The sequence below is a fragment of the Polypterus senegalus genome, chromosome 1 (assembly GCF_016835505.1).
Source record: "Polypterus senegalus isolate Bchr_013 chromosome 1, ASM1683550v1, whole genome shotgun sequence".
Classification (NCBI taxonomy): domain Eukaryota; kingdom Metazoa; phylum Chordata; class Cladistia; order Polypteriformes; family Polypteridae; genus Polypterus; species Polypterus senegalus.
In genome coordinates, this window is record NC_053154.1 from 24014657 (window position 1) to 24042176 (window position 27520).

General features: G+C 43.0%; 1 protein-coding gene across 3 annotated transcripts in view; it reads left to right on the top strand.

The window, feature by feature from the left end:
• The window catches only part of LOC120523421 (potassium voltage-gated channel subfamily KQT member 1-like), a 754760-nt gene extending 727455 nt beyond the window's left edge, over positions 1-27305 (top strand). For 2 of the 3 annotated variants that reach the window (XM_039744727.1, XM_039744719.1), the window contains one exon: positions 23486-27305. In XM_039744727.1, the coding sequence (XP_039600661.1) occupies positions 23486-23680 (195 nt within the window). In that variant the 3' untranslated portion in view covers positions 23681-27305. The remainder of the gene's footprint in view (positions 1-23485) is intronic. The other variant, XM_039744736.1, reaches the window with a different exon arrangement.
• Positions 27306-27520: the final 215 nt, after the last annotated feature.

Below are 27520 nucleotides of genomic sequence, written 5' to 3' on the forward strand. Positions count from 1 at the left end.
ATGTGTGTTTGATGGGTGTGTGTGTGTGTGTGTGCACCCTGAAATGGACTGGCACCCTGCCCTGGGTTTGTTCCTGCCTTGTGCCCAATGCTAACTGGGTTTGGCTCCAACGAGACTCTGTTCAGGACAAAGAGGTTAGGAATTGACTGACTGACTAAATACAGAACTGATACACGCATAAATACATATTTGTTAAAACATGTAAAGAGCAAAGTAGAACTGATCAAACGTACATGGAAACCAACATCTCTCCATGAATTAAATGATGAACTGTGGCCAGTTGACAGTGGTGCTGATTAAAACTGTAACATAGAAAACCAAAGACTAAGTCACAGTCCTGGAGACCCCAGCCAGCTGGCCACCTACCCACTCCTGGGTTTTCCATAGTGGGGTCTGTGCTGGCCATCTAAAATTCGGCATACATTGGGATTTGGAAGGAAACAGAACTACTGAGAGAAAACGTCACATGGATACGAGGAGAACTTAGAAACTCCACAGACAGGCAGGACGGCATAGCAGTCAAAGGCTTTGGACTTCAATTCCCCTGACGTTGAGGCTTCAGACCTGTAACTGACACTGTGTGACCCTGAGCGAGCCACTTCACCGGCCTGGGCGCCAAGTGGAAAACAAAAAGGAGCCAAAATGCAAGTTATAGTAACAATAAAAATAATAATAACGCAGCGCAGGAATGAAACCCAAGTCCCTGTAGCACTAACTGTCCTCAGATCTTTCAGTAAATATTTAATCTTAAAGAACAAACTGTCACAAGCCACTTAACAATGCACTAAGGTATCTGGAATGTACACAGCCTTTAGCGGCTCAGCATTTACATAAAAATTGCTGATAACTTGATATTGTTTTAAAAATATCTATCTACGGAATGAAAGAGAGCAGAACGCAGCAAAAGTGCTGGATGGTCTCAAATTCAGTGTTTGGAAGCTTCTACTTTCTCATGACACATAAGACACTTAAGGTAAAGGTTTTGATATATAAGGAGAAAAAAAATGATCCATTTAATGCATATAACAGTTTTAAAACATCTGACGTATACATTTTGAGTTATTTCCGCCATATTTTCCAATTGCTGAGTTACCCGTCTGTGATTGGTAGATTACAACTTCAAACTTCAGAAAAGAAGAATAAAGATCATTTGATTTAATGTCTTGCATAACTCCATACTGTATACCAGATTATAATGCATATTGATATTATCTCGTGAAATATTAAAATGACATTGAAATAATAAGTATTTCATCTGAGGTATGAGCTCTCACTTTTTCAGTGTATGATTTCATACAGTTGTTTCGCTCTTCTCGACTTTCTTCTGGTATCAGCAGATCTTTGATTTAAATTGGTTCTCTTTCTACAGTATAAGGCATTTTATTTGAAAATGAATTTTAAAAAAGAAAGCAGAAGTATCAAAATGCCCTTTGCTGACTTTATTGAACAGAACGCACATGGCTGGACCTGATAGGGTGTACCCTCAACACAAAGGGCCGTTAGTTCACCCCAGGGGGCAGCGCTGAGGTGACACATGCGCTGCTTCTAAGCAGGGCTTCCTTGTCATTTATGCCTGTGGATCCTTAAGCTGGACTCAGAATGTAAGGAAATAACGTGTCACATAGAGAAGCAGCCGACCCACCCCTGAAACTAGTAGACTAGGGGCAGAAAAAGTAGCCTATAGTGTGACATTAAGTACGTACAGTGGAACCTCGGGTCACGATCGTCTCTGAACACGTACAAATCGGGTTACGACCAAAAAGTCTCTTCACGACCACACACTCGGGTGACGAACAATCCAGTTTCCTTTCCGGGTTGTACGCGCCAAGTGATTTCCGCACATGTTCATTCTCTCCTTGTGCATTCGCTGTGAACTCTTTGTGCTCTATTTCGTTTCCCTTCTGGTTCGTACGCCGGTGATTTCCGCACGTGTTCAGTCTCTCCCAGTACAGTACATTGGTCTCGGGGACTGTGGTATAGCAGGTCCACAGCTCATGTCAAGAGGCCAGTTTTAAATAAATAATCGCCGCGCTTGCAGCTTAGCGAGGGGGCATGATGATTGATTGCTACAGCTGCCATGTCCTCTTCATAAATAGAAGCGTGAAACGGCAGAAGAGAGGAAAAAGAAAAGAAAGATGGAGGCTGCGGAGTGATGAAGTAAGCAGGAAGCAGTGTGGAAAGAACCGGTGCAAGCAGGCAGACAGGCAGCAGGACGGTGAGCCCAAGCAGGGGTGTTTTGGCCGACACTCGGTGGGGCAGAAGGAAGCGGTTGCTCCAGCTGAGCGATCGAGGAGCTGGAGTGACCATAAGGACGGCTGGCGGCGTAAGGCCGAGAAGGCAGTTAAAGAATGCACTAGGCTTGTTTTTAAAGAGACTGCTTCCAGCATTGTTTTAACCTCGTTGTATTTAATGAAGACTTTTTTCTATTGGATTTTAACCTCCACTTCTGTTTTTATGTGATTAGTTATTTATTGAAGGATTCTGAAAGCACTGCACCTTATTTAATTTGGACTTTGTTTTTGATTGTTGTTTTGTTGATTTTAATAAAAGCACTTGGCACTTTTGCACCATCCGATTGCTCCATTGTAGTGCCTCACTGTCGTGCTCATCGGTAACATTACCGACAGTGACGGGTTTAAGGGCTCCCGTAAGCGAGATGGGAGCATGGAGCGAACCCGCACTGTCACAGACTTTACCTCAAAACTGTAATCTCCTCTCCACTCTGTTCCTCCTCACTTCCTTCATGCCAGAACTCGACTCATGCAAGGTTAGTTTTCTTGGTTGTTTATGGTTAGTTTTTGTATAAATTACGGATTTTTCAGATATTTACAGCGAGCGGTTCATAAGGCTGTAGCACAAACTCCTGCAATGTTAGTTTTCTCTGTTTTTCAAGGTTTTCACAGTATTATTCAATGTTTTTTACATTTAGTTTACTATTACACTGTGCATTCTATGGTATAATTAGCAATTTTTGTGCTTAAAAATCTTGGAAAAAAAATATTTACATACAGCTTGTACGGTCCGAAACGGATTAATTGCATTTAGATACAATCCTATGGGGGAAATTACTTCGGGTCACGACCAAATTGGGTTGCGACCAGAGTTTTGGAACGAATTACGGTCGTGACCCGAGGCTCCACTGTACTTATTCCAGTTTATGATGAGTTTCATTGTTATATCTTGAAATATTAACAATTAAATTGAATTAATAAGGATACTGTTATTCATATAAAAGTCATTTGAGGTTAAAAAACATCAGATGTCAAGTGATTGCTTCTTCCTAAACGCCATTTTTTTTGTTGTGCCTCATGGAGCATATGAAAGCAAAGACCTGTCTGACGTCACTTGAGAATAAGTTGGCCATGAGGGAAGCAATCAACGCCTACAATGTTCTGTGTCTGCCCTTGTGATTTGTTGATGGCCGCACTCAGAGCAAAGCAGATACAAGTAGCAAATAGCAGACATTTAAAAGAGAATGGAACATTATTGGGAATCAGACTTATTTTTGGGAAGAAAACAATTTGACCAGTTCCATCGACTGTCAGTATTTCAGTCTCCATTGTCTGGCTGCAAACAGCTAGAACACCCTTTGTACAGTTTCAAACGGTAGTTTTGCTCTTCTTGGCTTTCAGAATCCCTCAGTAGACCTTCTGGCATCAGCAGATCTTGGATTTAAATCGGTTGTCTTTCTAGGAGGCAAATTATTTGAAAATGGATTTTAAAAAAAAATAGTGTGCTGTGTCTCTCCGAAAAATCCTTGGGTACCGTTGGTATGACTTTGTGTTGCTCACGGAGTCCCGAATGAGGCACATTACCTGCATTGCGAGGGTCACTTCTGGAGGGTGGGACTGGACTGGAGGGTGTCTGCCTGAGGGGGTTGCCAACCAGGGTCCCGAGCTGTTTCGTTGTGTGGTGGGGTGCAGCAACGTGTTGTACCAGGGCATGCTCCCCAACCTGAACCTACCTGCTGTGATGTTGCCGATTATTGCTTTCCATCACTTCTGCAGTTTGTAGTTCGATGATTAGTCTGGACCGTTATCCAAATCCTGTTAGGTAAGATGGCAGTGCTTGCGTTAGAAGGGTCACTTGTCAGATAGCTTCACTTCTTTACTTCTTGCCTCTAGTGTGTTTTTAAAAAAAAAAAAAAGAAAGAAAGCGAATGACGCAGTGTTCTGCCCTTCGTGTCCTGAGGGGGCAAGTGGAAAGCAACTGGTACTTGAAAGACAAGTGTGGTTTGCCAGCTTGGAAGTCAGTTGAGCTTTAGGGGATTATTTTGTAAAGTGAGCTTTATCCAAATGATAACTCAGAACTTGAAATGCACAACTTTATGGAAGGCTAAGCACCATACTATAAAAAAGATCACTCTTGGGTAGTGTTAAATCACCCAGACATCCATTCCACCATTTCCCAAACCGTGGTCATGGAGAGCTGGAGCCTGTCCTGGCCTTGTGGGATACATTGCAGTCCATCACAGTAAACTCTCTCAGTTACTCATATCAGGACAAACTACACTCAGCCCTTAAAGAGACAATGCGGAGTTCATTTATACCGTATCTTTATATATCGGACCTTTCATAAAAGCAGGCAGTGTGCCAGTTTTAGAATTTTGTCTCGAGTTGTTTGTTTTATTTCCAAATGTGTCTGTTATTGGGTGCAACTGAGAAGACAAATTTCATGTGTCCAGGACTGAATAAAAACCTTGAACTCTGAATTGTGATTAAGACTTCAGACCCTGAGGTTGTGGTTTCAAATCCCACTGCTGACACAAGTGACTTCACCTGACAGCGCTCCAATTGGGAAAATCCTAGAAATGTAATCACTTGTGTCGCAAGTCACGTTGAATAAAGGGATCAGCCAAATAATAAGTAATAATGAACACAGGTACAAAGAAGAACCACCTAATCCATCATAGCACATTCATTCATTAATGTCAGACAAATTTACATTCACTTTTTTACATGGACTGCGGTGGGCTGGCGCCCTGCCTGGGGTTTGTTTCCTGCCTTGCGCCCTGTGTTGGCTGGGATTGGCTCCAGCAGACCCCCGTGACCCTGAAGTTAGGATATAGCGGGTTGGATAATAGATGGATGGATGGATTTTACATGGAAATTCAATTTTTTTTTTTCATGTTGCGCATGTCACAGTGAAAATGGATGTAAAGAAACAGGCAAACAAGTTGGTCAAATGCACAGGATGCTCTGACATGTCAGATTCGTTAATGAAACTTTGAATTTGATATCGAGAACACGGGTACAAATTAAAACCATCCGCAGTGTAAACCCGCCCCCTAACCTGGCAGTGAAGCTTTTCTCTGTACAGTGTAGCTCCTTTCATGAGGCTTGCTGCAGGCAGTCCTTCACACGGCCGCGCTCTCACTCACTAACGCCAACCAACAAGCTTAATCATCACAGCTTGCCTAACATAAATCCAGCTGACTGTCACCAAGCACAGTCCCCGTCTCTTACGTCAACAGCCACCCTAACAATGCACCTTTAGTTTATATTGTTCTTTTCAGAAGGATCACTGCCACACATAGAAAAACAGGTTTGCCCATCCCATGGCACATTCACCTGAAATTAAGTTCAGTTAACCTAGCATTGAAACTTTATTTGTATAGCGCCTCTCATTATGAAACTTGCCAAAGACCACTCGTACACAAAACCAGAATGCGCTTCCATTTGTGGACCTGCAGCGCTTGTTGGGTTTCAGAGTTGTGGTGAACTACAAGTCAGGCAGAATGGCAGTCGACAGCAGAAGAGGAATAAATGAGCCCACTTTTTAAAGGGTCCTTTATGAGAAACATCATGAGCGAGTCATTTCCAGGGCAAAGAGATTTCACGGAGAAGGCTCTTAATCTGTACGTGAGCACCTTTTGGCTGGTGTTATTTAATGGCGGGCAGCCCTCTTTGTAGAGTGCCGTACGCCAGTTGAGATTGTGGAGGCTGCCCTCGGGGAGTCGCTGAGCGCCCTGGCGGTGTCCAATTTCCTTGCTCACTTTTCTTCTTTGTTTTTCATTTTTTTATTGCCTCGGCGTACGCACTCCAGATCTCAGGCTGCGGGATGCTGCTGATGTAATGGTTCTGAACATTGATTTATGACAATTCTCAACTGCTGCTTTGTCAGTCAGTGATGAAAAACGACACTTGAGGGATCCTTCTTCTTCTTCTTCTACTTCAGCTGGGGATAAACATTCAAGCTTGGCCGCAGCTGTGAGACGCAGCCGGAGGAGCTGGGCTATGCTTTTCTCATTTTATGTCCAGAAACAGTCCATTTCACTGACCTTTCTGGCAGAAGAAATCCACGACATAACTTAAAACGTGGGGGTCGGTATGGTGGTGGGGGTCACAGTAGTGGGACTCAGTGGGGAGCTGAGAGTTCCTGTGGTCATCCATTACATACAAATAGATACTGTACATTAAATATATTGTATAAACATGGACTCCACAGCTCACTCATTAGAGATCATAAAGCTGGGTTTCATATGTAACACGAGAAGACCGTTTGGGGCCGTTATTGAATACGGTCGCGTTTGGGTTTAATGGAAAGAAAAGAAACCTTTCAGTGCATTAGGTGTGAGTACTTCATGCTTGGACTCTGAATAAAAGTTACCAGAGCAGAAAAGTTATAATTGTGTATGGGAGGCAGACCAGCATCCCCAGTAAACAAACTGGATGGGCAGCCCAGCACATGTGCCTTAAATTCACAGCACTTTGTGGTCGTTTCTTAAATTTACTTGCAGCCAGGTAGGTCACTCAGCAGCCAGATGTAGTCTGTAGGGGACAATCTTGTTGAAACTGGAAATCCCAAACCCCCCAGTTCCTGCCAGATGATTAGCCAATAGAATTGTTCAGATCTTCAAAGGCTGTATAGACATTGTGGTCCAGACAACAATCCCACCTGTGGCCTGCTATCTGTCTAAAACACTTTCAGAGGTGTTGGTCCACGTGTGCTGGCTAAGTCCGTAATTGTTATCCAAAAGATATTTGTTGTTGTTGTATTACACTTCACCATGATCCAGAATGTGTTTAACAGATCACATTTCACGCTGCCTCGTATCGTATTTGGTGCTGCTCTGAAGGTCAAGGATAAGTAAGAGAATCAAGGAAACGACATTCAGTCCACCCAGTTCTCTTAGTTTAATGTCTCCTGCTTTGGTGTATTTTATTTAAAGTTCTCTGTTTGATCGGCACGCCATCCAGCATTGGGCAGAAAGGGCTGGCTGCGGCCCCTACAATCGTCTACTGGATTTAGCAGGCTTGTAAATGATATGTTTGGCCTGTTTGTTATCTGTATGTGGACTCTGGGGGTTGTTTTTGATGAAATAAAAAGAAAAGTCATTTACTGTATCTGCATATATCATTTAGGGACCAGGAAGTCTGGCATACTGGACTGGTGTGTTCAGAGTGTAAAGTGCAGGCGTCTTAGCCAGCTGAGCAGCCGGTCTTCTGTGTGCGAGGGCACACTCACTCCATCCATGGTCTGTCCTATCTATCTATCTATCTATCTATCTATCTATCTATCTATCTATCTATCTATCTATGAAATAGTGCCTTACATATCTATCTATCTATCTATCTATCTATCTATCTAACTATCTATCTATCTATCTATCTATCTATCTATCTATGATATAGTGCCTTACATATCTATCTATCTATCTATCTGTCTATCTATCTATCTGTCTATCTATTATATAGTGTCTTTCCTATATATCTATCTATCTATCTATCTATCTATCTATCTATCTATCTATCTATCTATTATTAAATAGTGCCTTACATATCTATCTATCTATCTATCTATCTATCTATCTATCTATCTATCTATCTATCTATCTATCTATCTATTATTAAATAGTGCCTTACATATCTATCTATCTATCTATCTATCTATCTATCAGAGTCCAGGTTGTATACTTTATGTAGCACTTGTGCTTGTGATTTTCTATTTAGATTACACTGAATCAGTGAGCAGCTTCCCTTCACTGCTCTTCTGCCTGTGGTTTCTTCAGGTGAAGGTGTTATATAATGCTGTACTTTGGTTGAGATGCTCCCACACAACAAAGATTCCAAAGTTTAGGGTCAGCATGAAAAGAAACGCATTTTTCACAACCATTATCTGCAGATCAATTGTCAAAAAAGCCAAATTAAATCCACTGTAACTGAATGTTGCAGAATATTAAAATGTGAAAACTTCCAATACTTTTCATAGGCAGCGTAACATGAACGTAAATAAACATGTTTAACTGCAAAAATAAGGAATCTGAGAAGCCAAACAAAGTGCTGACTCAACATTCTTTTTAAAACACAAGCAGACGCCTTTTTACTCCCCCAATATGTTCATCATCCCCATTCACGTCTCCCCCACACTCACACTGTATAAATAACCTATTCTATTAAAAACCCCGGCCCCTTGCCAAAGGCTTATCCGTGTTTGCGGCTTTTTTTTTGCACTAAGGGGGCTTCCCTTGGAGTCCAGCCTTTGTTTGTCCCTCCCCTCCACCTCAGCTGATTTCCTCAAACCCACCACAGCTGTCTGTCTTTCCCTCTTCCAGTTGTGATCCCGGGTGGAGTGGGTGGAGCAGAGTGTGGCAGGGGGAGGAGTCAGCAGTGGCTGCAGGGCTTTGATGTCTGGGTCCTTTGTGAGGGAAGAAGGATGTTTAAATGGAGGTGTTCATTAGATGCCATTAGAAGGGTTAATTGTAGTCTAGGCATTGTGCTTTGATCACTTGCTATTGTGTTGCCTTGTAGATGGATGTCATCAATAATGCAGTGCACTTCTGCTGCAGCTGCCTTCCAAATGCGAGCTTTATCATGTGTCCTCCATAAGTGGGCTCACTTACGCTGATGTGCAGCACATTTGATGGCACTCTGTGCACGCAATTTGTCACATTTTAGCTGTGATGAAGGCTATCCGATGGAAAGTCTCTAACTTTCTTTTCAGTTTTATTCAGTGCCAGAATAACGTTTTGTCTTTATTTGTTGCTGATGCGTGCTGGTGCAGCCCTTCACTAACTCAAAGTACTTGACAATGGTTATTTCATTTGCTGTTTACTTACTTGATGCCGCTCCTTCTTTGTGTGTTGCACTGGATAAATACTTTGGTGTCAGTCCATAATGCATTGTTAGTTGGCTGCAACTTACTTTGGTGGGACACATTTTTTCCTTTGCATATTTTGCTTATCCCATCTGAATTGCTGTGGACTCCCACCATGAAGCATCTCACTTCAGGGACTTGCACTGTGGTGAACTGCCGTTGGGGAGCCGCAAACCCGCACCATCTGGCCCAGAAGTGATCGCTTTGAATGAGCATGAGCTAAATGAAGTGTTCCATCAGTTGGCCAGGCAGAGCCCGACTCTGACCACTAAGGTGGGGTGTGCTTACTGGTGACGTCAGCTGATCTGTCTCTCTGTCAGCCCCCACCTTTTTCTGTGCGTCATCACCACTCCACTATCATAGTTGGTGCTTCTTGGCAAGTGATCTGGTCTATTACAGTCCAGACTGGTCTTTAGATACGTACATTCATCTCTTTATGCCCCTGAACACATCATCAGTGATGTTACCCTTTGATCTTCAGAAGTTTTGGGTCTTTCAGCATCGGACATCCTCACCCAGGCGACCCAACCATGGCTGATCAGACCACAGCTTGTACTCAAGTGGCACTTACATCTGTTCATGGGCCCCCTGTCCTGATCCAGAGCCATCTCTATGCCCTTTCTGCTACCTCCATGATGTTCTTGATGGCTCCTGCCTTTCTCTTTACAGTGATGCCATGTGTAGTAGTGACTCTACTGTATAGAATGATTGCTCCACAAAGCCCCTGCAACCAACCTTGATGGGCAGCAGTCCAACACGAGATCCTTTTACTTGGGCCTCTACCAGTCGGTCCACCAATGGGACTGTCAGCTCCAAAGAAACGACCCTTTTGTGCTTCTGACACAAGGAGGATGTCTGGCGTGCCGTGGGATTCCCAGTCGCTTCTCCAAATCCACAGAGTGCTGCCAATCCTGTAAAGTGGCCAGGACTTGTACTGACTTTTTATTTCTTGCTTGTTGGCTGCTCTCCATCTTACATGAAGCTGCACATGTTAGATGTGCTCTTCATCAGATCGTCATTCCCATGCAGTGGGTTTCAGCTCCTGAGTACGGCAGCATGTGGACTTAGCGCTCCCAAGGGCCTTTGTGCAGCAGCTCAAGATTTGCTCCAGTGTCAGGGCATAGTGTGTAGATGGCTTCAGAACTGGGTTAAGCACTGGGTACAAGGGACTGCAGTTACCACAATTAGGGGAATTAAAAGTGGTCTCCCTCAGGGTCACTGCTGCAACAACAGCAGCATTTATTTCTATAGCACATTTTTATACAAATAATGTCACTCAAAGTGCTTTACATGATGAAGAAAGAGAAAAAAGACAAAATAAATAAGAATTTAAATTAGGGAACACTAATTAACATAGAATAAGAGTAAGGGAGGACAGAAAAAACAAAAGAAAACTCCAGACGCTGGAGAAAAATATAAATAAAAGACCGCTGCTATTTTCAATGTACATCAACGGTGTGGACAGGAATATAAGAAGTAAACTGGTTAAGCTGGCAGATTGTACCAAACTAAGTGGAACGGCAGGTAATCTGGAATCGACTGAATCTTTACAGAAACTCGGACAACATACAGTTCTGGGCAGAGCTGCGCCACTGTCATGAGATTTAAGTGTAGGTAAAAGTAAAGCGTTACGTTTGAATCCAAAATGAGGGATTTGCAACATGACAGTACACCTTATGTGACGAGAACCTCATCAGTGTCAAGATCCAGGCAGTGGACACAAGCGATCAAGAAGGCCGACGGGATGTCAGGTTATATAGCACGGCATGCAGAGGACAAATCAAGAGACGTTATGCTTAAGCTTTAGTCAAAGTCAAGTCAAAGTGAACTTTATTGTCATCTCAACCATATACTAGTATACAGATAGACAAAATTGTGAAGCTCAGGGTCCACAGTGTAACAACATGATGTGCAAATAATACATTAAAAATAGAATTAAAATTAAAAATTAAACAAAGAAGTAGCAGCGATATTGATGTGTAAGATATGTAATATAATAAACAAATAAATAATAGATATAGATAATACAGAGATTATCAGTGTATGATAATAGTTGTTTATAACACACTGGTGAGGCCGCACATGGAGTACTGGGTGCAGGTCTGGTGTCCATATTGCTAAAAAGTCCAGAGGACAGTGACTAGGCCCAGTCTGGGATTGTGAGGCCCTCACTACAGTGGGCCCAGACGTTACCCTAAAATGAGTTCAACAAGGATATGGGGACATGGTTGTAAACTTGGTAACAGTAGATTTTGCTTAAATGTTAGAAAGTTGTTTTTTTTTTCACTTAAAGAACCACAACATAAGAAATAAGTTACCAAGTAATGTGGTGGAGATAAAGGACTTTAGGGTCCATCAAAACTCGACTGATGAAGGTGGACAGGACTGGTGTGGACTGTGTGGCTGAAGGGCCTGTTCTAATGTTGTAAGCGTAAAAGCTGAAGACGTGCAGACCATTTTACTTGTTAAAGTAAGTGCAGTAGCTCGCTGTGAACAACACTGACAATCCAGGAAAAAAAATAGAAAATAAAATACAGTGGAACCTCGAGATACGAGTTTAATTCGTTCCAGCACTGAGCTCGTATAGCGCATTTCTCGTATCTAGAACAAACTTCACCATTGAAAATAATGGAAATCCAGTTAATCCGTTCCGCACCCCCAAAAATATCAACATAAAAATCAATTTTCCTAACAAATAACACTGATAAATAATATATACAAGTGGAACCTCAGTTTGCAAGTAACTTGGTTTACAAGTGTTTTGCAAGACGAGCTAAATTTTTTAATTAATTTTGACTTGATAAAACGAGCGATGTCTTGCAATACAAGTAGTATGGATACACTTTGTCTGCTGAGCGTCATGTGAGCATAACTGAGCTGATGGTTCTTCTCTCTCTCTCTCTCTTTCTCTCTCTCTCTCCTATTCTCCGTCTGCATGTCCGCGATATTTTTGGATACGCTTATACGGCGAACTGCTACAGCGAAACAATGAAATCAGAAGCGCACAAACGTGTAGATCCTCACACTACGGGAGAATAAGGAACACTGAGTGAGCTGACAGGCTGGCAGTGTCAGCTTGGGTGAATCCCCGAGTCGAGGCGGATCGGAAAACGTCTCATGCATACACACAGCCTGGCTCGTGACTCTTTAGATCCAAATTTTTCGCTCATACTTTCCTCTTATCTTGAATTTCTCGCATACAGAGGTGATCGTATCTCGAGGTTCAACGGTATTTATTTCATGTATGAGCTGTAAGCTTATATACTCAACTTTTTCTCCTATAAGCTGTTCCCAGTACGTACCTGTAGAAAAGTGTCGTCTGGCTGGTAAAGATTCCCAGTGGTGTGTTGTATACAATGGCGGTTAGCATGTGGTCCTTTAGTCCAGGAGTGGCTTGACGTTCAACAACTGTGCACGTACTGTAACCCTCCATGGACAGAATTCAGTAGGTCAGTTCTAGAACCTTCTCAACCCATTTCAGGGGTGTGCGGGCAGAAGGCTGAAAACTGGGACCATAGGGACGGCGCTCACTCTCTTACCTACAAAAAAGAAAGCTTTTGATTTCTTTTTTGCTTGAGGATGTCTAGACTAGTCATTTTCATGAAATGGGACTTGCAAAGCTATTCAGTTATGACAAATGTTAGGAAATAAGAGAAGTGAAAGGTAAACTGACCAGTCCAGAGATCAGCTGGATGTGGGCTATGGTGGTAAATTACAGTGACAGTGAAACAGTGAAGTATTATAATCTGCAGGTTGTGGGGTTGTTTTATTGTAAAGTCAATTCTAAGTAAATGTACATTATGGATTACACACACGCCACAGGGTCCTTTATAATAATAATAATACATAATAATAATAATAATAAATTTTATTGATATTGCACTTCATATTTTAGAAATCTCAAAGTGCTACATAGTAAAAACAAAAATAATAAAACAAGAAAATCTATGTATGCTTTAACAAAATATCTTTCTAAAAAGATGAGTTTTTAGATTCGGTTTAAAAACATCAGTCGACTGTGGGGCTCTCAGGTAGTCAGGGAGGGCGTTTCACAGTCTTGGTGCCACAGATGAAAAAGCCCTGTCACCCATACTGCGAAGCTTGGTTCTAGGGACTTGGAGAGTGTTAGCGTGTACAGAGCGGAGAGCGTGAGGAGGTGTAAGGGGTAAGGAGTTCCTGTAAGTAAAGGGGGGCATGTCCATAGATGCACTGATGGGTGAGGAGAACGACCTTGAACTCAATTCTGAGTGGAACAGGGAGCCAGTGAAGGGTTTTCAGGATTGGGGTGATATGGTCATGCTTTCGCACCCTCATCAGGATCCTGGCAGCGCAATTCTGAATATACTGGAGTCTCTGAATACTCTTGCCAGGAATCCCGATGAGGAGCGCATTACAGTAATCCAGCCTGGAGGAGACAAAGTATGTCATGTATATCGAGATAACCTTTTGTTTTCCTTGCTTTCATTTTTTACTTTTTCAGTGCGAAAGATCACTTAAAATACCTGCTACATTTTAACAAATTGTGAACAGTGAGATGCTGATGCACTGGTTCTCGTCCATTTAGTCTCAAGCAGCTGAAAGACTCCATAAAGTAGAAACAACTTGCTGATGTGGAGGTTTCCGTGTGCACCCCGCTGGAACTGGCGATTGGCGATTGTCACCCCGTGTGCATGCAGGAGGCTCGTGACAGCGACTTCCTATTAGCACTCGCGGTCTGCTGGTGTTTCATTAACTTGTACTGGGGATCTGTTTACCGGCAGAGGTGAAAAAGAGGAAAACGTACAACATGTACAAGATCGTGTAACCGCTGTCAAAGTGAAATTGAAACAGTAAACTAATTTGCAGTTTAAGTCGCACAGAATGCTTTGTTGGTTTGAGACAGACGGGAGGTTTCAAAGACTTGTGACGTGCTATCTGTTCAGTGTATGTCAGTGAAAAGTGAACTTTCTCAACAAATGACTTTGACGAGTAAGCGTACCACATTGGGCAGAGCTGTTTTGCATTATATGTGAATGCACCTAAAAAGGTGATTTTGTTAAAACAAAACTGCAAATATTTACTACTGAGATTCTGTGCTTGACGTGACTCCATTTAGGAATGCACTTGGTGTGGTTAACGTTTTAATATTTGTTTCTGTGTGTAGTAGTTTTAATGTATGAAATCCTGGGGTAGATGTACGTAGAAGATGAGCTAATCAGTGCAGATGACATGTGAAGTTACATAAAAGGATACGCAAACAAAAGCAGAGGCGGTGTGATGGTTTAGTCGTTTAAAGAGACCCTGCTGGATAAGAAAGCTGTGTTTTCTGTAACTCTTTCCCTTAGGCAAGGAGACCTTCACACATCCATTGCCCTTCTTTGAAATCGCCACATTCAGTTCTCTTATTATTCATCTTTCTTGAAGGAAATATCTCTGCTGATTGACATGAACAGTTCAACAGTTCAACATGTCAGCTCAACAGTTAAGCCTCAGCGTGAACTTAATAATCCGCCCAGAGGCAGTTCTGGTAAATATTCGTATTCTTTCTCTATACTGCATTTCTCTTACTGTATTGTGCAGGCAAACAGGACGGCTCTGAGAACAGCATGGTGGACATCAAGGATGGCCTTTGATTATTTGGCCAGGATGTATGTCTCAGTATAATTCGGGGGGCTAGGGGGTCAGTGCACTGTATCAGTGTAAGCCCCCAATCTCTCTCCTCTCTCCCTCAGTATTAGATAACACAATTAGTGTTGTGAACTCCAGTGATCTGCTGCTGTTGTAATGCAGGCTTCTCCAAAGGCTTCTGGGAAATGTAGTTGTGCCAGAAGTAATCTGCTGGATTAAGCTGACATGGAAGTACTTTCTGTCAGAGTGGCTTGGCATCAGGGTGCTCCTGGGTTTAAGCATACAGGTGCATCTCAATAAATTAGAATATCACTGAAAAGTTCATTTATTTCAGTATTTAAATTCAAAAAGTGAAGCTCATATATTAGAAATATTCATTACACACAGAGTGATATAGTCAGTCAGCCATTGTCCAACCCGCTATATCCTAACACAGGGTCATGGGGGTCTGCTGGAGCCAATCGCAGCCAACACAGGCTGCAAGACAGGAACAAATCCTGGGCAGGGCGCCAGCCCACCACAGGGCACACACACACAGGACAATTTAGAATCGCTAATCCACCTAACCTGCATGTCTTTGGACTGTGGGAGGAAACCCACGCAGACACGGGGAGAACATGCAAACTCCACACAGGGAGGACCGGGGAAGCAAACCCAACCCAGGTCTCTTAACTGAGAGGCAACAGCGCTACCCACTGCACCACCATGCTGCCCCCAGAGTGATATATTTCAAGCGTTTATTTCTTTTCATTTTGTTATTGTTGTTTATTTCTTTTCATATAGTTAATGAAAACCCAAACTTCAGTATCTCAGAAAATTAGAATATTGTGAAAAATGTCAATATTGTAGACTCCTGGTGTCCCACTCAGCTAATTAAGCCAAAACACCTGCAAAGGGGTCCTGAGCCTTTAATGGTCTCCCAGTCTGGTTCAGTAGGCCACACGATCATGGGGAAGACTGCCGACCTGACAGCTGTCCAGAAGACAGTCATGGAGTCCCTCCACAAGGAGGGGGAAGCCACATAAGGCCACTGCTAAAGAAGCTGGCTGTTCACAGAGTTCTGTATCCAAACATATGAATGGAAAGTTCAGTGGCAGAAAAAGGCGCACATCAACAGGGATAACCGCAGCCTTGAGAGGATTGTGAAGCACAGCCCATTCAAGACTTTGGGGGAAATTCTCAAGGAGTGGACTGCGATCGGAGTCAGAGCTTCAAGAGCCACCACACACAGACGTGTATCTGGAACGTGGGCTACAACTGTCACAGCATTCCTTGAGTCAAGCCACTCCTGAACCAGAGACAACATCAGAAGCGCCCGGACTGGACTGTTAACAGCTCAGTGGTCCAAAGTGCTCTTTTCAGATGAAAGTCAATTTTGCACTTCATTTGTAAATCAAGGTCCCAGAGTCTGGAGGAGGAGTGGAGAGACACAGAATCAAAGTTTCTTGAGGTCCAGTGTGAAGTTTCCACAGTCAGTGATGATTTGGGGAGCCTAATCTGTATCGCTAATGGCTGAGCCGGCCCCAATATCTCACCCAGATTGTTCTTAAAGGCTGTCCAGGTTTCTGCTTCAGCCTCATGGCGTGGGTGTCTTTTCCAGATCCCAACAATGCTTTAAGTAAAGAAGACCCTCTTGACAGAGAATGAGAAAAAGAATTACAGCAGCTTCAGAAATTCTTCAGACATTTTGTTATGTTGGAGCCTTAAGATAAAATCACTCCAAGTAATAACTTCTCGCATCAAACAATAGTCAAAAACCTCAGAATGACAGAGCAAAAACGGCATTTCAGATTTTTTTTTTAAATCTATTAACAGTTAGAAACTAAACGATTGAGACCCTTGTCCCAGTACTTTGTTGAAGCCCCTTTGGCAGCGATTACATCCTGGAGTCTGCTTGGCTCCGATGCAACAAGCTTTGCACACCTGGACTTTGGGATATTCTGCCATTCTGTTCTGCAGATCCTCTCGTGCTCTGTCAGGTTAGATGGAGACCATCAGTGGACAGCCATTTTCAGGAGATGTTTGGATGGGGTCAAGCCTGGGCTCTGGCTGGACCACTCAAGGACATTCCGAGAGTTGTCTTTAACGCACTCGTGTGTCGTCTTTGCTTTGTGCTTAGGGTCCTCGTCCTGTTGGAAGGCAAACCTTCAGCCCAGTCTGAGGTCCAGAGCACTCCAGAGCAGGTTTTCATTAAGGAGATGCCACCATCATGCTTCACCATTGGATTGGTATTGCACAAGTGATGAGCGGTGCCTGGTTTCTTCCAGACAGGATGCTAAGCTTGGTTTAATCAGACCAGGGAATCTTGTTTCTCACAGTCTGCAAGTCCTGTAGAGGCTTTTTTTGCAAATATCAAGTGGGCTTCTGTGTGTCACTGACTGAGGACAGGAGTCTATCTGACCACTCTGTCATAAAGTTCAGATTAATGGAGTATTGCAGTGATGGTTGGCCTTCAGGAAGTTTCTTCCAACTCCACACAGTTCTCTGGAGCTCAGGCAGAGTAACTCTCGGGTTCTTGTCACCTCCCTTAACAAAGCCTTTCTTTTTCAAGGCCTTTGAGTATTGCTCAGTTTGGCCGTGTGGCCAACTTTAGGAAGAGATGCAGTTGTTTCAAACTTCTTCCATTTAACAAGTCAACTGTGCTCTTGGGAGCCTTTAATGCTGCATACCCTTTTGTAGCCATCCCCAGATCTGTGCCGCAACACAGTCCTGTTTCTAAACTCTACGGACAAGGTGTAGAAACGGCTCAGTGACGATCAACAGAATGGGATGCACCCGAGCCAAAGGTCAAGTGTCATAGCCAAGGGTCTGAATACTTTCAGTGTTTTATTTAGAACACATTTGCAAAAAATTCTAAAGTCCCGCTTTTGCTTTGTCATTCCGGAGTATAAACTATTGCTTGATGAGAGAAAAATAAATGTAAGCAAATTTAGCACAAGGCCGCAACAAAGCAAAATGTGAACAAGTGAAGGGGGTCTGAATACTTCACTAGATACCCCTGAAAAGCTCGGGCTCAGGTAAAGCTGGGTGGACATAGGCTGGTAGTTTTCTTTCATCTTTTCTGTATTTTGTTCACTCCTTTTGTTTAACCGTCCTTTCTTTTTGTTAAATTGTCATCTTATTATTTATCTGGACCATGCTTTGATTTTATGGATATGCAGTCTGCTCTAGTGTGCCCCCATCTAGTTACATACAGTGTGTGTGTGTGTGTGTATGGCGCCCACGGACCCCAGCAGGGCTGCACAAAACTCCAACTCCCATGGAGTTCTATGGGACTCCAAGGCACCGCTTCAACCCAGGGGGGCTGCCACCTAGTGCTCCGGGGGAGGTAATGCGTCGTGACTTGGGAATGCGCTGACTAATGACGCTGCACTTCAACGACTGAGACACACTAAGTGAAATGACACACAGGCACGTCCCTGTGTGCTGCTGGTGCACGCCATCCAATGATGTATCTCAAGTCAGCACGGCAAAAGTCACATCAGACACAGAGGCACGCCAAGCCCACTTAATGCACAGCAATGTGCTTGAAGACCAAACCGACTAAAGACACTCTGGTCAGAAGAGCTCTTTTTATGTTTGGTACGTGCTGGCACTTCGGCCATGATAAGTGGTTGTGGCATCGACTCGTGCATATTAAATGATTCTGTAATCATTGGTGTGCTCTTCACATTTGTATATGTTTATCCATCGCTGTGCGTTCTGTGTTAGCTGCACCTGTACGTACAACATTCATTCATTCCTAGTGCTTAACGGCCTTGTTGGTCCTTTTTTGGTTTTATTAAAATGCTGTCCCTGATTAATAATTCCATGGTGACGTCACCACACCGTCATTGGTGTTACGTTGCAGTGCTGTCAAAGTGTAATAGTAACTTAATAATACTGACACCTATTTGTTTGCGAAAAAAACTACTGCTGGTTGGAAACAAATATGTAAATCATATCATATATATATATATATATATATATATATATATATATATATATATACACGTTGTCAAACAATTGCTCTTTGACTTTTTTTTTTTTTTACACCAAATCAGAAAAAGTTGGGATGGTATGGAAAATACACATTAAAAAAAAATAAAAAACACGTTGATTCATAAATTTATTTTGACTTTTATTTCCATGCAGACAGTATGAACCCAAGATATTTCATTTTCTGTCTGGTCAACACAAGAGAACTGTTTTGTGTGTGGTGTTTAAACCATTTTTTCCACACACGTTGCGCACCCATCCAACCTGGAAGGGGGGTCTCCCTTTAAATTGCATTTCCCGAGATTTCTTCCATTTTTTTCCTACAAGGTTTATTTTGCCTTCTTAGGGAGTCAAAGTTTGGGGGCTTTCAAAAAACAAGGCCTGTTAAAGCCCCTTGAGGCATTTCTTGAGTGATTTTGGACTATACAAGAAATAAACTGTTATTGTTGTTGATGTCTGGGGTTAAACTACGGACTGGGATATCCTGCAGGGATCTTATAGTGAGAACATTGAGGAGGTTATTGACTGCAATACTGACTACATCAACTTCTGTATGGACATTGTAGTTCCAGTAAGAACAGTACGCTGCTATGCTAACAACAAGCCATGGATTACAAGTGACATCAAAGGCCTTTTGAACCAGAAGAAAACGGCTATTAAAGGTCGTGATCAGCATGAGCTCAAGTGCGTGCAGAAGGAACTCCGAGTCCAGCTCAGGGCGGCGAAAGAGCAATACAGGAGAAAGCTGGAGCAGAAGTTGCAGAATAACAGCATGAAGGAAGTGTGGGATGGGATGAAGATCATCACTGGCTGCAGTTCAAAGCAGGGTGCCACCATCGAGACAGACGTGGAGAGAGCAAACCAAATAAACAACTTCTTTAACAGGTTTGAACACCCTAACCCACTCTCACCTCGGAGTACTGCATCCTCCAACCATCCTTCTGCTGATACCAGCATAGGAGAGACATCCCCACCCACAATTATAGCAGCACAGGTAAGCAGAGAGCTGAGAAGACTTCGTACCAGCAAAGCAGCCGGTTCAGATGGAGTATCGCCACGACTGCTGAAGGCCTGTGGGTTGTAGCTGGGGAGTTCTCTACAGCACATCTTCAATCTGAGCCTGGAACAGGGGAGAGTCCCGAGGCTTTGGAAAACATCTTGTATCATCCCAGTCCCAAAGGTATCACGTCCTAGTGAGCTGAATGACCTCCAGCCTGTAGCTCTGAAGTCACATGTGATGAAGACCATGGAGCGGCTGCTTCTTCACCACCTGAGGCCACAGGTCTGCCACGCCCTCGAACCTCTGCAGTTCACATACCAGGAGAAGGTGGGAGCGGAGGATGCCATCATCTATATGCTACACTGATCCCTCTCCCACCTGGACAGAGGCAGTGGTGCTGTAAGAATTATGTTTCTGGACTTCTCTAGCGTCTTCAACACCATCCAACCTCTGCTCCTTAGGGACAAGCTGACAGAGATGGGAGTAGACTCACACCTGGTGGCATGGATCGTGGACTATCTTACAGACAGACCTCAGTATGTGCGTCTCGGGAACTGCAGGTCAGCACACAGGAGTGCCACAGGGGACTGTACTTTCTCTGGTCCTGTTCAGCCAACATACATCAGACTTCCAATACAACTCGGAGTCCTGCCACGTGCAAAGGTTCGCTGACAACACGGCTATTGTGGGCTGCATCAGGAGTGGGCAGGAGGAGGAGTATAGGAACCTAATCAAGGACTTTGTTAAATGGTGTGACTCAAACTACTTACACCTGAACACCAGCAAAACCAAGGAGCTGGTGGTGGATTTTAGGAGACCCAGGCCCTTCATGGACCCCGTGATCATCAGAGTTGACTGTGTGCAGAGGGTGAAGACCTATAAATACCTGGGAGTGCAGCTGGATGATAAATTGGACTGGACTGCCAATACTGATGCTCTGTGCAAGAAAGGTCAGAGCTGACTATACTTCCTTAGAAGACTGGCATCCTTCAACATCTGCAATAAGATATTAGAGATGTTCTATCAGACAGTTGTGGTGAGCGCCCTCTTCTACACGGTGGTGTGCTGGGGAGGCAGCATAAAGATGGAGGACGCCTCACGTCTAGACAAACTGGTGAGGAAGGCAGGCTCTATTGTAGGCACTGAGCTGGACAGTTTGACATCCGTGGCAGAGCAACGGGCGCTGAGCAGACTCCTGTCAGTCATGGAGAATCCACTGCATCCACTGAACAGGATCATCTCCAGACAGAGGAGCAGCTTCAGTGACAGATTGCTGTCACCGTCCTGCTCCACTGACAGACTGAGGAGATCGATCCTCCACCACACTATGCAACTCTTCAATTCCACCCAGTGGGGTAAACGTTAACATTATACAAAGTCATTGTCTGTCTGTTATACCTTCATTGTTATCACTCCTCAATTAATATTGTTTTTTATCAGTATGCTGCTGCTGGAGTATGTGAATTTCCTCTTGGGATTAATAAAGTATCTATCTATCTATCTATCTATCTATCTATCTATCTATCTATCTATCTATCTATCTATCTATCTATCTATTATATAGTGCCTTTCTATCTATCTATCTATCTATCTATCTAATCACAAATTACAATTTATCTGGAGTCTAATTCCACCGTAGACCTCCGGTTAGTAGCTTGGGGTGTACGGCTGTCTGCCCCGCACATATCAATGCTGTCTGCAGGTATGAGTACTCCCAGGCCTTAAGGTTGTCTCGGATTGTAAGGCTTGATGCTGTCTGTCCATCCTGAGTGGAGTTAGGAGTCCAAGCTGTGGATCATAGCGGGTTTGGCAGACCTGAGTAACTCCAGTCAGACCAGAGCTGTCAAATTAGTCAAAAAATAAGGTTTGAATTTATTTAAATTTAAAATAAAAAAATATTCATATATATTCAAACTTAGGTTAACAGTTCTGAGTGACATTACGTATGTGTGTAGATGCTTTTCTGTACTTTATTATTATGGTAAAAAAGAGAAATCCTAGCAGTACTCGGGTAACTGATACTTCAACACTAGCTGTGTTACCCCGTATTGCCAAGGCGTCAGTTACAGTGCTTTTCTCTTTACAATATTTATAGTGTTTTTGTTTTAGTTTTTTTTTTTTAAACAAAGGGTTCATATTACTGGCAGGCAGTGTGCTGTACCGTATATACTCGTGTATAAGTCAGGTCTTGAAACCTGAAAAATCGATCAGAAAATCAGACCCCAACTTATATACCCGCTCAAAAATGCAGCACTTAATTTTTTTTTACACCTTCTTGCCTCCTCCAATCTCTCATCAGTTTCTCAGAAGCATTGAATTTTGTTGCGGCAGCACAGTCACCAATTTCTTTCACCACTTCAATGACTTTTAATTTAAAACCAGCTTCATATTTTCTTCTAATCAAACGCTCCATCGTAGATAAGGGATGCTCTTATGATAAAGGTGAATGAGGGTGTGAGATACAAAAAACACGAATCAGTACAAACTTTGCTTTGGAATTGTTTCGGGTATCACCGTGTGGTCACGTAGGCACAATAGAGAGACCGATACAGAGAGGTTAGGAGCGCACGCTGATACAGCGCATCGCTGCACTCTCATAGAAAACAAAGGCCGTGCACTCGGTGGTCACTCTCTCAGTGTGTGTTAGCAGATCATATTCTCTTGGACCAATAGCAGGAGTTTTCTGCATTCAACATATACGATGGACATTATAAAATACTGGAAATTATACGGTAAAATCAAGCCCAGACTTATCTGTGGGAGAACTTAAACGTGAGTATATATGGTAGTTCAAACCCTGAATGAGACCTTTGTAAATTTCCTTTCAACAACTTGTCATTTTGTTACTTTTTTAAAATCGATTAAAAATTGATCATAAAAAAACAAATTTCAATCTGATATCCCTAAATCAGTCTGGAGAGCTTCTGCATTATCTATAGACTGTGGAATAAGATTAAGATTATTATTTAATACAAATAAATGGACAATTGTGTTTATTTATGGTGTCCGCTATGAAGAATGATTTGGGGGCTGTAGACTGAAGTTATGAGAAAGGGCTCAGCTTGGAGGGAACGGAGATGAACTGGCTGAAACTATAAATGAAATGAGTAAGGTGGTCACAGGGGTCTCCCCTGTAGGTCTGTGGAGGTTGCCTGTTGCCTGGCACATTTCTATTACATCTTCATTTGTGCACACATCGTGTAGCCATTACTGGTCCACAGTGAGGACGCCTGTGCCACCACCACCTACTCAAAGCATCTTGATGCACCAACATTGATGGACTGAAAGCCAGAAGTCTACGTGACCATCATCATCAGGTCCTTCCATGAAAACCCTAAATACAAAGGGGACTGTTTGACTTATGTTAGGTAGATTGACCAGAGGGGACTGGGCGGTCTCTGGTCTGGAACCCCTACAGATTTTATTTTTTTTCTCCAGCTTTTGGAGGTTTTTTTTGTTTTTTCTGTCCACCCTGGCCATCAGACCTTACTTATTCTATGTTAATTAATGTTGACTTATGTTTATTTTTTATTGTGTCTTCTATTTTTCTATTCATTTTGTAAAGCACTTTGAGCTACATTTTTGTGTATGAATATGTGCTATATAAATAAATGTTGATTGATTGATTGAGGTCATCTGCCATAGTTAGGCTTCTAATCAGGATAACTCAAACCTAATTGTATTGGCTGGTAGCTTCCATCTGGTGGTCCATTCTTTCCCTGTTGCCCACCTGTTCTGTTAAACACGTTCTATCAGAGTTGGCCTAACCATTTGCATTGTGTTCTTCTTCTTCTCTCCTAACAGATCTCACACATGGACCAGAAGCTCAGTCACATTGCTGACATCTTAAACCGCCTGACGGCCGGCCAGCAGCTCCAGCCACATCGGCCAGTGGCTCTCAGTGGGGCCGTGCAGGGCGAATTTTTCTCCACCAACAACAGCCTGCCCACATACGAACAGCTGACAATTCCCAGGAGAATCCAGGACAGCAGTTCCTGAGACCTCCACCGCTACAAGGGTATGAAGTAGTCCCATCAAATGACTATGAAGAACTGATTTCCAGGCTCCAAAGAATGTTGCGAGATTTTAATTTTGTTTGGACTGGTGTGGAAGAGAAAAAGGTGGCAAACATGGGGTGCGGGTGTGGGTGGGGGGGGGTGAAGAACCGCTATTCATATTTCTTAGAGATCTTCGATTTACAAGAGAGTCACGTGACGTTTGAGTGCAGACCAAGGGAACAGGAAATTAAATGTTGAAATATAAACCGTGTAAGGAGGCATCATCGAGGACAATGTAGAAAGGCTGGCGGATGTTATGAAGCACCAAACCGGCATCCGGCCATTTTTTTTTTTTTTTTCGTAGCCAAGAAAAATGAAGTTCAGCTTTAAATTTTGTGAAAAGAAAATGACTGAAGTGAGTGACGTGAAGCCAAATTTATGGAGCTGAAACTGAATGTAAAGAAGCAAAAGTGATTTTGAGGAGCAGTGCTTCGCTCGTCTTCAATGGCACCATGGACGTTGCCTTTCGTTTGTTCAGGAGGGTGGTCCAGGTGATGACTTTCATTTCAGCTGAATGGAATTTGATTTGGCGCTTGCCGTATCAGCTGCCCTCTCCTCTGTGCCCACGCGGTATTTGTTAGCCCATTAAAGATGAAGACGCCCATCGACTCGTCCCGTTACGATTAGGGGATCACGTGTTTATAGCTGCTTCCTCACACTAAACCTCATTTTGTGAATGAATGATCATCTGAGGAGACTTTTAATAGACAACTTGAAGGTAGGACTAGATATGCTTTGACTTTAGTGCTCAGTTTTGTTCTGCATTTTAACAAATTCTCTCTTTTTTTGATGTCTTTGTAGATTTAAAGGATTATGAACTGATTTGTTGCCTTAAACTCTTTGTGCTGGCGTATTTGTTCACTTTGTGAGTGCTAATCGAGCTTTGGGAATGAGCTGGTTGTGCTTGGGCAGACGGCAGTTTGCTTCAAGTGTCACCGTCGTGCCAAGATCTAAATGGCTGTGCCTTAGCCACACAAACTTTCAGGGAGCATCGAAGGCGTTTATTTGTAAATGTTCTCGCCGATGTTGTATCGTGCCTTAGTCCCTAAAACACTTGCACAGTGGCAGTCCAGCAGGCCTGCATCCTCAGTTTCGGGGAATCTAAATGACATCAGGAATCATTTTTAGGACTCTCTTAGTTCAAACGTGGATGCTTTTAGCATTAGTGATGTGGTTGTTGTAGCCTCACTGTAGACGAAATGTGGCTCCATTTAAGAGCTTTGAATTCAGGGCCCTATTGGCTTCTTAAAAGTGCCTACACATTTGTGTAACACGCACTCGCAATACAATCTTGACATCGTTTCTGCTTTCCCCAAACGACATTCAATGGATTTTCCTAAATTTAGTTTGTGCTTTAGATAACGCTGCTCTGCTTAGTGCAATGGGATTCACGTGGTGTGCAAGGCTGGGCTGTGCTGGTGTCTCATACTGGGACATCCTGAAGTAAGCACGCGACTTTAGTGACCCTCACAATGGACAGTCTGGCATCATGGGATTGTTTGCTGACTTTGGTCACGAACAAGCTAATTCAAATGTGTATGCATGCGTACTTTATCTGTGGGTGTATATATATATACTGTATATTTGCACACATTCACCATTTCATATGCATAACAGACAGCTGTATCGTCACTTACAGTGTGTGCAAATGTGGATTCCTTGTCTGTGTGTATGTAGGGTTACAGCAGGTGTGTGTGTGTATTTATACAGTATATACTTATATATATGTGCGCAAACACTCTGTGTGTGTGTGTGTGTGTGCACATATATTTATTTATATATACATTGAGAGTTAACGGTGCATACTATATATGCCTCTAAACACTACATACAGTATATAGATAGGTGCTTATTTATATATTCATATACATGCATACACTCCATGTGGTTTATGTAGTCATATAGACATTGAGTTGATTTTTTCGATGCTAGATATACGTGTGCGTGTGTATACACACTACATAGGTACAGTATGTGCTTATCCATACGGTATATTCATATACATACGTGCATACACTTGTGATACCTGCATATGACGTAAGTATTTCTAAATGCACCGACTGTGTGTGTGTGTGTGCCTGTTTATATATGTGCAGCACTGTGGGTGTGTGTATATACTACACTCGTACACGGTATATGCGTATGGCTTACATATTCACATATACATTGGGAGTTTGTGCGTATATAGTGTATACTGTACTAAATATTTGTGTGTGTGTAAACATTTTCGTACACAGTAAGTGCGTATGACTTATGTATTCATAGTCTCCTCATGCAGACACCACTATGGCGGCCTTTACACTTGTATATACCGTCTACTGCACGTTTGTATGTGTGTCTGTCTGCACTCGTCTCTTTCAGACTTCCTGAATGTTCCTTCCATCGTCATGCTGTGCATATTGTTGGCAGTCTTTTAGGCACCAAATCAGTAAGCGTTATCGACCGATTCCACGATCCTGCACTGTCACAGTTACGAGACACTTCCCGACAATGGAAGCGTGTAAGGAAGTCCCAAAGCTGCAGGAGGGCACACAGAGCGGGACGCCATGAGCGCGGCAGCACTTGCACACCGGCGGGTGGCGTCGTCTTCAAGTTTCCGATCTTTCTTTGCGTTTTCGTCCGTCGATGTCGTATTCCCAGGGATGCCGCCATCTCTTTTTTATTCTTCCACTGACGCCCATACGCTTCCATTTCAAGATGGCCCTGTTACCGAGTTGCAGGCTGCACTGTCACGTTTCCATCCCCAACGGTACTTTGTGAGTTTTCTTTTTTGCCGATTTCATTTGAAGGTTGTCAGTGTGCACAATGAAATACTGTATGAACTGGTAATCGCTGATTGTTTTTAAAGAAAATAAGTGAACCGCATGATTATTTTATTTGGCTACTTTTTGAGCACTTGAAGAGATGCACGTCATTCACAGGCCTTGGGCGTCGTTCAGCATCATGTAAACTGTTACGGGTGAGTTGTTTGTCCTAATCGATATGAACCGTGTGTGTGTGTGTGTGTGTAGCATAGAAATGCCGCAGTCTGTACAGTTGATGCACATCTGGATGAGCTTTTCATTTTTTTGAAGGATATGACAATAAATATATGCCGAACCAAATACGTAACATTTTTTCTATGTGTACAATGCGTCTCCTTTGTTACTCTAGCATGCGTTTTAATTGGGCTTTGACGTTTGCCGTTTCTCCCAGCACATCGTTTTAAATGTGAGACAGGGGCCGGTCCTCAGACACACTGGAAATTTGCTGTTTGTTTGTTTGTTTATCTCCACTGCTACAAGTCAAAAAGCACAAAGCCTGTTGCAGAAGGCCATTGTTGGCACGGCTCTGGATTAAGGCACTGGGACTCTGCAGCTTTCCACTCCATCTTCTTGACTTCCACTTGTCCGTTTCAGCACACTCTGGAAATGTGTCAGGTGCTTAACATATCATTGGGACATGGGCATCGTACTGTAACGCGACTCAATCATGCAGATTTTAGAATAGCTCTTTTACTAAGATTGTCATTTACAGTGTCATTTGATTTCTCACTGCTTAATAAATCATGCATGACAAAAAAACACAACGGCGCTCTGACTTTTTATTTAAATCTGGCTGAGCACATCGGGTTCAAAAGTGAGTGTGACCAACACGATGAACATGAATAAAATGTAATCATCATCAGTAGTCTGTCCACGACAGAAGTGCACCGTGTGTGTGGTAAGGCTTTGCTTGTAATAATGGCGGATGTTCATGCGTGTTTTGATGGCCACGTTAAAAGCTACTGTCATGTCAGTTT